Source organism: Pleurodeles waltl, chromosome 6 (assembly GCF_031143425.1).
Source record: "Pleurodeles waltl isolate 20211129_DDA chromosome 6, aPleWal1.hap1.20221129, whole genome shotgun sequence".
Taxonomy (NCBI): Eukaryota; Metazoa; Chordata; class Amphibia; order Caudata; family Salamandridae; genus Pleurodeles; species Pleurodeles waltl.
This window is the reverse complement of record NC_090445.1, coordinates 1,716,060,706-1,716,073,512: the sequence shown is the minus strand read 5'-3', so window position 1 is coordinate 1,716,073,512 and position 12,807 is coordinate 1,716,060,706. Positions and strand designations below refer to the sequence as shown.

General features: G+C 54.5%; 1 protein-coding gene across 1 annotated transcript in view; it reads left to right on the top strand.

Annotated features, from left to right (window-relative positions):
- The window catches only part of GTF2H4 (general transcription factor IIH subunit 4), a 50,598-nt gene extending 38,134 nt beyond the window's left edge, over positions 1-12,464 (top strand). Inside the window, exons 7-13 of the mRNA XM_069241938.1 lie at positions 3,338-3,406; positions 3,934-4,017; positions 5,489-5,621; positions 6,595-6,725; positions 7,311-7,358; positions 9,055-9,133; positions 11,244-12,464. Of these exons, the coding sequence (XP_069098039.1) occupies positions 3,338-3,406; positions 3,934-4,017; positions 5,489-5,621; positions 6,595-6,725; positions 7,311-7,358; positions 9,055-9,133; positions 11,244-11,416 (717 nt within the window). The 3' untranslated portion in view covers positions 11,417-12,464. The remainder of the gene's footprint in view (positions 1-3,337; positions 3,407-3,933; positions 4,018-5,488; positions 5,622-6,594; positions 6,726-7,310; positions 7,359-9,054; positions 9,134-11,243) is intronic.
- The last annotated feature ends 343 nt before the right edge of the window (positions 12,465-12,807 follow it).

Below are 12,807 nucleotides of genomic sequence, written 5' to 3'. Positions count from 1 at the left end.
GTCTCAGGAGTGTACTTGCGCTGGGTTGGGGGTGGGTGAGTGGTCCAGGGTTGGGAGTGGGTGGGTCGTCCAGGCCTGGGCTGGGAGTGGGTGGGTCGTCCAGGCCTGGGCTGGGAGTGGGTGGGTGGTCCAGGCCTGGGCTGGGAGTGGGTGGGTGGTCCAGGCCTGGGCTGGGAGTGGGTGGGTGGTCCAGGGCTGGGCTGGGAGTGGGTGGGTGGTCCAGGGCTGGGGGTGGGTGGGTGGTCCAGGGCTGGGTTGGGAGTGCGTGGGTGGTCCAGGCCTGGGTTGGGAGTGGGTGGGTGGTCCAGGCCTGGGGGTGGGTGGGTGGTCCAGGGCTGGGTTGGTGGTCCAGGGCTGGACTGGGAGTGGGTGGGTGGGTGGTCTAGGGCTGGGAGTGGGTGGGCGGTCCAGGGCTGGGGGTGGGTGGGTGGTCCAGGGCTGGGCTGTTTTCTAGGGCTGGGAGTGGGTGGGTGGTCCAGGGCTGGGCTGGGAGTTTCTAGGGCTGGGAGTGGGTGGGTGGTCCAGGGCTGGGTTGGGAGTGGGTGGGTGGTCCAGGGCTGGGTTGGGGGTGGGTGGTCCAGGGCTGGGCTGGGAGTGGGTGGGTGTGGTCTAGGGCTGGGAGTGGGTGGGTGGGTGGTACACGGCTGGGCTGGGGGAGGGCGTTGGGGCCATTACAGAGTCTGGAGTTGATAGCTCTTCTATGAGGAGGGTCCAGGGTCTCAGGATTGTACACCCCGCTGGGTTGGGGGTGGGTGGGTTTACCAGGGCTGGGAGTGGGTGGGTGGGTGGTCCAGGCCTGGGCTGGGAGTGGGTGGGTGGTCCAGGGCTGGGCTGGGAGTGGGTGGGTGGTCCAGGGCTGGGCTGGGAGTGGGTGGGTGGTCCAGGGTTGGGTGGGTGGTCCAGGGCTGGGTTGGGAGTGGGTGGGTGGTCCAGGGCTGGGGGTGGGTGGGTGGTCCAGGCCTGGATTGGGAGTGGGTGGGTGGTCCAGGGCTGGGGGTGGGTGGGTGGTCCAGGCCTGGGCTGGGAGTGGGTGGGTGGTCCAGGCCTGGGCTGGGAGTGGGTGGGTGGTCTAGGGCTGGGCTGGGAGTGGGTGGGTGGTCCAGGGCTGGGAGTGGGTGGGTAGTCCAGGGCTGGGTTGGGAGTGGGTGGGTGGTCCAGGGCTGGGTGTGGGTGGGTGTTCCAGGCCTGGGTTGGGAGTGGGTGAGTGGTCCAGGGCTGGGAGTGGGTGGGTGGTCCAGGGCTGGGTTGGGAGTGGGTGGGTGTCCAGGGCTGGGAGTGGGTGGGTGGTCCTGGGTTGGGAGTGGGTGGGTGGTCCAGGGCTGGTCTGGGAGCGGGTCGGTGGTCCTGGGTTGGGAGCGGGTGGGTGGTCCAGGGCTGGGTTGGGAGCGGGTGGGTGGTCCTGGGTTGGCAGTGGCTGGGTGGTCCAGGGCTGGGCTGGGGGTGGTTCAGGGCTGGGGGTGGGTGGTCCAGGGTTGGGCTGGGGGTGGGTGGGTGGTCCAGGGCTAGGGGTGGGTGGTCCAGGGTTGGGAGTGGGTGGGTGGTCCAGGGCTGGGTTGGGAGTGTGTGAGTGGTCCTGGGTTGGGAGTGGGTGGGTGGTGCTGGGCTAGGTTGGGAGTGGGTGGGTGGTCCAGGGCTGGGTTGGGAGTGGGTGGGTGGTGCTGGGCTGGGGGTGGGTGGTCCAGGGCTGGTCTGGGAGTGGGTGGGTTGTCCAGGGCTGGGCTGAGAGTGGGTGGGTGGTGCTGGGCTAGGTTGGGGGTGGAGATGTTTTCAAGGTGGGTGGTTACTCGGGGTTCTGCAGAGTGAGAGGTTGTCTTAGCAGTGGCTGATCTGCTGGGTGTATGTCCAAGGCTGTTGTGGTGATGCGCACCGGGTGTCACAGGGAGCACATGGTCTTTGGAGTTGTTTGTGAGGGGGGCGGTGTCCAGGGCTTTAAGTGTGAGAGATCTGAAGTGAGGGGGGTACAGCTGACTTACTGCTAAAGCCTGAAATCGTGTTCTACCCGCCCTCTATGCTATCATATCTTCAAGTACCTGTTGTTCTGAGTCCTGTTTTTCACACTTTCTGAGCTACCCTACCTTCTGAAACACCATCTAGCTTCAGTGCCCCTTTCCCGGGTAACCATGTGAAGCATGTGCTCAAATAAAACCTGCTGCGAGAAGGGCTTAAGACCTGGGTCTCAAGAGTCACAGGTCCTCCTGGTGGTGGTGGTGGTGGTGGCGGGCAGTGGAAAGGAGAGGGCAGTGTAGAGGAGGGCACTGAAGCATCTTGGGGTTAATCACTCCGCAGGGTGGGTTTGGCAGTGGAGGGAGTCTAGGGTGTTAGCAGCGCCAGGTACACTCTGTGAGGAGGGTCCAGGGTCTCAGGAGTGTACTTGCGCTGGGTTGGGGGTGGGTGAGTGGTCCAGGGTTGGGAGTGGGTGGGTCGTCCAGGCCTGGGCTGGGAGTGGGTGGGTCGTCCAGGCCTGGGCTGGGAGTGGGTGGGTGGTCCAGGCCTGGGCTGGGAGTGGGTGGGTGGTCCAGGGCTGGGCTGGGAGTGGGTGGGTGGTCCAGGGCTGGGGGTGGGTGGGTGGTCCAGGGCTGGGTTGGGAGTGCGTGGGTGGTCCAGGCCTGGGTTGGGAGTGGGTGGGTGGTCCAGGCCTGGGGGTGGGTGGGTGGTCCAGGGCTGGGTTGGTGGTCCAGGGCTGGACTGGGAGTGGGTGGGTGGGTGGTCTAGGGCTGGGAGTGGGTGGGCGGTCCAGGGCTGGGGGTGGGTGGGTGGTCCAGGGCTGGGCTGTTTTCTAGGGCTGGGAGTGGGTGGGTGGTCCAGGGCTGGGCTGGGAGTTTCTAGGGCTGGGAGTGGGTGGGTGGTCCAGGGCTGGGTTGGGAGTGGGTGGGTGGTCCAGGGCTGGGTTGGGGGTGGGTGGTCCAGGGCTGGGCTGGGAGTGGGTGGGTGTGGTCTAGGGCTGGGAGTGGGTGGGTGGGTGGTACACGGCTGGGCTGGGGGAGGGCGTTGGGGCCATTACAGAGTCTGGAGTTGATAGCTCTTCTATGAGGAGGGTCCAGGGTCTCAGGATTGTGGGTGGGTGGGTGGTGCTGGGCTAGGTTGGGGGTGGGTGGGTGGTCCGGGGCTGGGCTGGGAGTGGGTGGGTGTTCCAGGGCTGGGTTGGGAGTGGTTGGGTGGTCCTGGGTTGGCAGTGGGTGGGTGGTCCTGGGTTGGGAGTGGGTGGGCCGGGGGTGGGCGTTGGGGCCAGTACCGAGTTTGGAGTTGATAGCTCTTCTGTGAGGAGGGCCCAAGGCTCAGGTCTTGTAAGTGACTGATCTGCCAGTGATAACAAGTCTCCATCACTTGTCTCCTGCAGTCTCGCGGCATGGATCTGGTGGAAATCCTCTCCTTCATGTTCCAGCTCAGCTTCTCTACCCTCGGCAAGGTGAGGGTCCGCATCTTACCCTCTGGGGCTGTGGGTGGGAAGCAGTAAGGGAGCAGCAGGGACGCAGAATGTGCGAGAGGTTGAAAGGTGCTCGCAAGAGAGGCCGGGGGTGGGTGAGAGACCGCAGGCGAGTGAGTGAGTGTTTCTAAGAGAACAACAGATAGTGCCTTGAAGATGAGGATGGGTCGGAGGGGCGAGGAGTGGGGGGTTGTTCAGTAAGTGTGTGTCTGACTCATTAGTTAGCTCAGGGAGTGCGAGGGAGAGGCCGGAGCGTGAAAGAGATCGGACATGTGGGAAAATAGCTGAGAGAAGCCGGCATCAGGGAGATGTGCGGGGGGTGATAGTGTGTTTTCTACCAGACATCTGAGAGGGAGCGCCCTGCATGAAGTGGAGGTTTGCGTGTGTGTGAGGGAAAGAGACTGACTATCGCCTTGTCCCACCCTGAGCTCTGCTCTCCTCCCACCCTCCGCTGGGCCTCTTGCGGTGTCGGTGGATGGTTTTTATAATCACCCCTCTTCTCCCCTCAGGATTACTCGGTGGAGGGCATGGGGGACTCACTCCTCACCTTCCTGCAGCATCTGCGTGAATTTGGACTCGTCTTTCAGAGGAAGGTAGGTGCGGCGGGCGTGAGCGCCCTGGAGCGCATGCGCGATGTGAGGTCCACACGGGCAGATCTGTTCACCAGCTTCTGTGGCGACTTCTACAAAGGGGAAATGTATCCTGTGGGACGCCGGCCACAGCAGCAGTGGGGCTTCTGTGGCACAATATGGGGCGACCCACTTACAGCAGGTATCCCACCTTCACCCCACCCCTCTAGTTCACAGCAGTTACACACAGCTCCCCCAGTACTGGGCCTTCACCCCTGGAGCTCACAGACGGTACACACAGCTCCACCAGTACCTGGCCTTCACCCCTGGAGCTCACAGCAGTCACACACAGCTCCACCAGTACTGGGCCTTCACCCCTGGAGCTCACAGCAGTTACACACAGCTCCACCAGTACCTCTCCTTCACCCCTGGAGCTCACAGCCGTTACTTGCAGCTCCACCAGTACCAGGCCTTCACCCGTAGACCTCACACCCTTTACACACAGCTCCACCAGTATCTGGCCTTCACCCCACCCCTGTAGCTCACAGACATTACACACAGCTCCACCAGTACCGGCCCTTTACCCCTTGAGCTCACTGCAGTTACACACAGCTCCACCAGTGCTGGGCCTTCACCCCTGGAGCTCACAGCCGTCACACACAGCTCCACCAGTACCGGGCCTTCACCCCTGGAGCTCACAGCCGTCACACACAGCTCCACCAGTACCGGGCCTTCACCCCTGGAGCTCACAGCCGTTACACACAGCTCCACCAGTACCTGGCCTTCACCCCTAGAGCTCACAGCCGTCACACACAGCTCCACCAGTACCGGGCCTTCACCCCTGGAGCTCACAGCCGTTACACACAGCTTCACCAGTACCTGTCCTTTATGAACTGCAGCAGCCCAGTCAGTCTGTTCCAGTACTGGAAGCATGCAAATCTCAGCCCTGTAGCACTCTGGAGTTCCAGTTTTGGACCTGGCTAGCAGTGTCACAGATGAGGCCTGCAGCGTCCTCTGCGTGGGTCTGCAGACGTGGTACACACAGTACCTGAGCTCCTCTCGGTAGTCACAAGTGGAGCTTGTCACCACAAGACTTTATGCAGTAAAGTGGGACATAAGCTACAGTTTCACAGAATCCGCCCAGACAAGTCTACAAAGGCTATGCTGCTGTCAAATCTCTTACATCTGGTGTAGAGTGTAACAAAGTCTCTTACATCTCTAACAATGCACCCCTGCACTGCCTCACAGCACCCTTTGTCTTTCCAGTGCGCAGCTCTGTCAGTGTAGTTCCTTCGTTGCCAGGAGCATCGCCTGCTGCTCCGTGACAGGTTCCCAGGGTCCAGCTCCGCTAGTTCTGACTTGCAGCACCCCGAATGGTACAGAGAACCCCACACTTGTGTTCACAGCCTTCGTTAGCAGTTTGCAAGCCTCTGATTTGGCCGAGCGGTGTCAGGAGGGTGTTTATAAAATCCTCACTTGGTGCATTTCTCCGCAGAGGAAGTCTCGTCGCTTCTACCCCACGCGTCTCGCCATCAACTTGGCTTCTGGGGTGTCGGGCCCCTCGGTGGACTCTCACGAGCAGGGCTTCATCGTTGTGGAGACCAACTATCGCATCTACGCCTACACAGGTGACCGGGAATGTTTCATCAACCCCCCCACCTTCGCCGTAGTTTAATTAGCGCTTTGGACTACGCTGGTTTCTTGCTGTTGAAACTAAATGTTCCACGTCCCCCGTGGATTTAATTTCAGGATCGGGGCTACCTTTACTTTGGACATATTGGGGTCTGTATCTGTGGGTCACGGATAAAATCCAACCTCCTCTCTCACTGGCCTGAGATTCAAACTGCAGCGTCACAAAACTCACTTGGGACACTTGGAAACTTTCATTTTCATCAGATGAGTTATTCTTTGTCCTGTCTTCCTGCTCTCGCGGTGCTTCCCCCGTTGCCTCCCATTGTCTTTTATTGTTCTTGTAATACATTGTATCACCTGTTTCCAGAAAGGAAAAGGAACACTTCCTCCCATGTCTGCTCCTTCCCCAGCCTGGCATGGGGCAGATAGACCCGCAGGTACTGTTAGCCCCTCTCTGTCTAGCTGCACGACCCCTTCGAACCCCCCATCCCCTCCCACCCACACCCCCCACCCCTGAGGAGGCTCCATATGTACTGTGATGAGCCAAGGAGGGGAGGAAGTGACTGGGGGAGGAGGTGATGGAACTTAAAAATCCCAGCCACGGTATTGTCAGTCTTCTACCTAAACACTGAATAATATTTAGGCTGGCAAGTGAGAAATCTAAAAATCATTTTCAGGAGCCCTGTCACTGGTTTGGGATTGGCACCAAAATCATGTTTACTAAATGTATGTTTCCTTCCGTTGAGAGGGTAGGAAAGATGTACCTGAACTGCTCATATAATGGTTGAAAAAAACACTGACTTAGCTAGCAACATAGCTATGCTGTCATTGGAGGCAGCAGGTGCAGTGGCACCGGGGCCCAGTGGTGTGAGGGGCTCACTGAACCCCGTTTATTCTGTGTTGTTTACTCATAGTTTGAGCTGCGCATCACTGTGTATTGTTTTGACCCGCTTTCTTTTCGTGACCTAGAGTCTGAGCTGCAGATCGCCCTGGTGGCTCTCTTCTCCGAGATGCTCTATCGATTCCCCAACCTCGTTGTCGCCCAAGTGACTCGAGAGAGCGTCCAGCAGGCCATTGCCAACGGGATCACTGCTGACCAGGTCAGGAGGGGGCTTGGGCGAGGGTGTAGAGCGAGCCCGTGGGAGGGTATACGAACCATAGAGAATAGGGTCACCAAGCTAGGAGCGGGGAATGGGATCAGAGAGACTGGAACACCTAGCTAGCTGTTGAACCACTGGCGTGATGCGGTAGAGTGAGTGAAAGGGTAAGAAATCCAGCTGTTGTGTCCGACAGAGATTTAGGGAGGTGGGAAGGACAGAGCAAGAGCTACACTGGAAGAAGCAAATGGAAGCTTAGCTGAGGAACAGTGGGTACAGGAGTACGTTTGTTGAGGGCAAAATATAAACAGTGAGAGTTCAGAAAGGCAATAAGGGGTGATTTGAGGTAATTCTCACAAAGTGAAGTCACTCATTGAAGATGACGGGATGTTATTGGAGGTGTGGTGTACAGTCAGTCATTGGATGTGAAGTAAGTTAGTGGGAGTGATGAGGTTTGAGGTAAGTTAGGGAGGTTGTTTAGCTGAGTTATCAGAAGGGGATGGGGTTTGGGTATGGGATGAGTTAGTGACGATCGGCCACACGTCTGGTTCCGTTGGATGCTTGTAACACAATCCTTCTCTTCTTCAGATCATTCACTTCCTCAGGACGCGAGCTCACCCTGGAATGCTGAAACAGGTGAGACTAGAACATTGAGTATTAAGAGCTTCTCTTGTCTGACAGCTCTAAACTGACTTGTCCTGAGGAGGAGGAGAAGCTCGGCCCTGTCCGAGGGGTAGTCACCCCTCCTGCACTGATAATCCCCATCACACAGAATACTGACTCAGAGCTTCTCACCTTCCATCAGAGCACATTTCTAGTTGCAGAGCCTCTTACCTGGTCATGGACCACAACATTCATGGCTCATGCCAGGCTTGGGGAAGCCAGGTTCCCCCAGGGTTCCACAGTACAATGGTAAGCCCGAAGATGACCTTCACTTATATGTGCAAGTCCTTGGGATTGCTTTCTTGTACCAGCGAGGGGGTGGTGCTTGAATAAGCCTGTAGTGAATCCTATCTTGTTTTAATGGGAGCAGGAGTTAGCTTAGCCTTCCGGCTTGTAGACTCGTGCCCCGTCACCCAGTGACTTTTACCCTACTTAGTTTGCTCTGTTTTAGCGCCATTATTTAATTATATCTTTCCAGGATGGCTGCTTTGTTTTTAGTTAGGCCAATGTTTTAGTTTTGTGTCATCAGTGCCACTCTGCTAAGGCATGACTATCAGCAACAAAGATAAACTGTAGGTATTCATATTAGGTACTTTCCCTCTTTGTGCTTTCGAGGGAATTGTTTATGTAAGTGCCGTCCCAAGCATGTCTTATCTATTGTTTGGGAACAGACCTACGTCACGAGTCCCATCAGATCTGTATAAATGCACCTTAAAAAGACAGATAGAGGGATTCCGACCAGATGCCATCGAACTATCCATGCTACATGTCTCCTTGACGCTGGCCCAGTCTTCGTGTCCCCACGGAGTCTGATCTAGACATCTCATTCCAAGGCAACGAGGGTTGGGGGCTCGTCTCATGGACATGGCATTGGCAGATTAGGTTTATGACACCTAGCTCTCTTCAGGTTAGAGCGTAGGCTCATCATGTTAGGATATTAGGACATATTTCATATCACGTCCTCTTATGCTGTTGCAAGATGGTGGGGGTCTTTGTGTTCATGACTCTCGTCTTTGATTGTTTCTTGCACTGTTCATTATCCTAATCATTGCAGCCCATAAACTTATCGCAGATTGCAGTCTTGTTAATAAAACCTATTAAGACTTTACTGCATCTCCTTCAGTGCCCGTGTGCTTGACTGAGACATGTTGTTCATGTGAGAAAGGGGTAATCTCCGTTTAACCGCGACACTCCCTGAGATGTCGCACTCTTGAGTCCATGCGTAAAGGCTGCCACAAAGGTGAGGTGCTGCTTGTGAGCCGGGAGGGTTGGGACGACAGTTGAGTCTTGTAGGACTCGCATAGTCGCCTACAAACATAAGTACTGTCACCCTTAAACCAGCAGTCTTGCCCAGAGCAAGAGTCAAACTACGACAAGCCAAGGCTGCAAATACAAAAAATTGGCTTAGCTCCCTCCTTAGCTACAGTTTGTTGTACCTGAAGCTTCACTACATCCTTATGATTGAGCACTGCATGCCTCTGGATAAAGAGATCTCGTCACAACACTGCACAACTCTAGATACAAACCTTCAGACACCCCAGCAGAGCTTGCACCAGTCGTGGCTTATGATAGAAGATGAGTGGACGGTTGCACAGCTCTAGAGGTACAAAGTGTGGTCCCAGCACTGAGCACTTCTAACCTGATGATCAAACACTTTCTCTCACTGCAGGCCAATGTGTTGCCACCAACAATCACAGACCAGATCCGGCTCTGGGAGCTAGAGAGGGACCGACTTCGCTTCTCTGAGGGTGAGTGAGAACCTGGGTGTACGGGGAGAAACAGAAGGACTTGCTTGTCAGGTTGGGCATACCCCTTGTAAGGTGGCACTGAATACCCTGTTTTGCCTTTTTCCATTTTACCATGTATCTTGTATGTGTCGTTTTTTGTGATCTCTGCCCTGAAACTTCCGCTCTGTGGTTTGAAACGTTCATCTGTTCCCATCCCAAAGGATTGGTACCGATTCTTCCTGAAACTCCCTTTCCTATTCTTTGTTTTCTTTTCTGGCGTCCGGGCAACCAGAGCACCTTTGCTGGGGGTGTCGGGGGACAATCTGCAGAGTCCTTGTTACTGGTTTCAGCCGCTGCTTCCTCTGCCTGCTGGAGTGAAATCCAGAGAAAGGAGGACACGCCAGGAAAGAGTATGGGGATGAAGAAAGGAAATGCGCTCTGTCCTCACTAGTGATGCATTAAAGTATTACAGGCACCTACCTTACCGTTACCATGGTTTCCTGCCAGTGCCTCGAATACCCTCAGGCCAGTGGCTTCCTAGAGATCACAAGCTCAGAGAGACGCTTTCATAGTCCTCTCCCCACCCCGGGGGGGGCCACAGTTCACTCTCCTCAACCCTGGCCTGACTTCTCCAGGTGAGGAAGATAACCTACTCATCCTAGTACACTCTACAGGATACCTAAATATTTGTGGAACTTGAAACCTTTCGCGCCGCGTGCTCTCATTCTCCCGTATTTGTAAGAAACAAAACATACTCCATTCAAAAACCCTTCACCCTATGTGTGCTCGAGTTTAAATGTGCTGTGAACCACACATCAAGATACTTGACGACTTTGAATTAATGGTATAGAAATGCAAGCAAAATTTTATATTTTGGATTGCTTTGCTAGTTCTATTTGAAGCATAAGGTATCTTTTATTAATATTCGACCTCATCTTGTGCTAAGCGTAGCTCAGATCCTATAGGGATGGAGTGTAACTATATACTCTCCAGCAGCTCACAATTTGCATCAGAAGTCACCCATATCCTATCCATTCACAGTACGTCCAAACATACTGCACGAATTCCATCAGCACCGTTATTACTCAAAAAGTGTGAAATTGAGTCACAATCAAAGAACGTCTTGTTAGACCTAATAAGGACTGCAATGAACCTATAAGTTTTCACAAACCACTTGGAAATGTTGCTGTGCAATAATGTGAGCTTTCCTGTAGAACCGCAGTAGGAAGCATTAACCCATTATCAATACCTTGAGAACATCCCTCTGTAGACCATGTGGGGCCTACTTGATGTCACCCGTGTCCAAGAAGTGATGAGATGCCTTCTGCTTCACGGGGAAGCCTTACCAGGGCAGGCTGCTTATTCTGCTCCTGGACTCCTTTCCTAACCAGTCATGTTAGAAATCTTGCATCGATCTAAACATCCTAAACCTATAATTGACACAACTGCTGTAAAGGGGTTCACTAAATCGGTTCCGGAGACGCCAAGGATGCCCTAGATGGAGAAAGGGAGGAATGCTGGCGGCTCAGCCTCGCTTCCTTGGAGTTCGGGTCCCGTAGGGAGTGATGTGGGTACCCGGCCGGAGTGCACAAACTGTCTCAGCAGAGTCAAGACACTGTTGTTGTGGCCCTAGGACACCAGTAGTGGGCACCACTCGCTGTGTATACTGTGCAGCAACCACCGACCGCCCAAGGCCCTGAGCCCCTATAGTATAAACACGAGGGAACCAGATATAGTGCCGGTAAGCCATCAGAGCCTTCGGTGCCCTTGTGTGACCTACAGAACAGGTGAGGACAACAGTGTTGGCCGTTGTTTTATCATTATGGTAAGGTGAAACTGGTAGCAAGCATGTATCAAACGTTGTTATTTACCTGAAGGATACATGAGGAGCGAATTCAGTTTTATATTGATGTTTTTTAGGGCAGACAGTGGCATTGTGGGTTTGTTCACCATATCTCTTTGTGTAGACCTTGTGTAACGCTGTTTTTTACCTGCATCCAGCCCTTAGTCGATTAGTATTGTAGCGCTTGTATTTAAGAGGTATCTGGGCGCTCTTGCCAGTGACTGATTCTGATGCTTCCGTTATTTGTGTGACGTGCTCTACTCACAATGTGACTCTTTCCGCACCCAGGGGTCTTGTACAACCAGTTCCTGTCTCAGGTGGACTTTGAACTGCTGCGCAATTACGCCCGGGACCTGGGAGTGTTGGTTTTTGAAAACCCAGCTCGGAGGGTGATGGTGGTGACGCCAGGAGGACACGCTGACGTCAAGCGCTTCTGGAAGCGGCAGAAGCAGGGCTCCTAAGCCCCTCACAGGGAGGGAACACTGATAGCTGGGCGCCATCTGAGAACTCCTCCCGGAAGCTGCCTGCAGAGGCCCCTCCCCAGACACGCTGGGACTTGGGGCAAGCGGTTGCCTTTGACCAAGAATTTAGTGTTTGTGGTTGGAACAGATGGGAGCAGCCGAGGCACCTCCACCGTACTCTGATCCAGGAAGTGATCACAGGCTTCCTACTTCTGACTAGAAAAGCACTGGGGAGAAGGTGTCCCTTGGGCTCAAGGCTGGACTGAGAGACATACACCGTGCCATGACATCAGCACCACACAAGGGAGCACATATCTAACAAGGTAGTGAACATACTGGGGATGCAGCCTGCTGTATGTCCACGTTGCATTTCAGACTGGGAAACCTGGTCTGTTCTTATCTTTATTTTTGCACAATGTTTATGAAATAACCTCTAAGCCTGTAGCACAGGACAAAAAAGCCTAAACAGCTGGTGTGAATGAATACCGGAAGCAGCTCAACAGAGTGCCCGAACTCTGAAAGTGAGAGCTTTCATTGGCTGAGGTGGGGTGTACTGTAAGTGAGAGCTTTCATTGGCTGAGGAGGGGTGTACTGTAAGTGAGAGCTTTCATTGGCTGAGGAGGCGGGGTGGACTGTAAGTGAGAGCTGTCATTGGCTGAGAAGGTGGGGTGTACTGTTAGTGAGAGCTCTCATTGGCTGAGGAGGTGGGGTGTTCTGTAAGTGAGCTCTCATTGGCTGAGAAGGTGGGGTGTACTGTGAGAGCCGTCATTGGCTGAGGAGGTGGGGTGCTCTGTAAGTGAGCTGTCATTGGCTGAGAAGGTGGGGTGTACTGTAAGTGAGCTGTCATTGGCTGAGAAGGTGGGGTGTTCTGTAGCACTGAAGCCCAGCTGAAGACATCACCGGTCTGATGACATTAAAACATTGCTTCTGACTCTTGGAATGGAAGCAATATCCTGGCTAATTTCTTGCTAATGCCCTTAAACACAGTATATTTTTAGCACCACCTGGTTCACACCACACAATAAAGTGGCCTCTTTGGAGATCAAAATGAATTAGCCTCCGTTATTGACAGACACTTGACAGCTCTTGCAAAGAGCATGATGAGTTTGCTAAAAGGCCAGTGCTTGTTTTTTGCTGCACTGTATATTTTCATGTTGTCGCACTTGTCTATGAAGTTATTCTTCTTGGGGCTTTTCCTCAAACTCTGACCTTATCGGCCTGCCTCCTGTGTCCAACTCCAGGTCTGTACTGCATGAGAGTGAAAGAAGGCTCAGTAGCATCTAATATGTCTGAGCATCTCATCAAGGTGAACTCCTGCCCAAGGGGCAGGGTGGCCAGAAACGGTAGAGATGCAAAACCTCACTTCTCTGTAGCAATACCACTTCAGCATG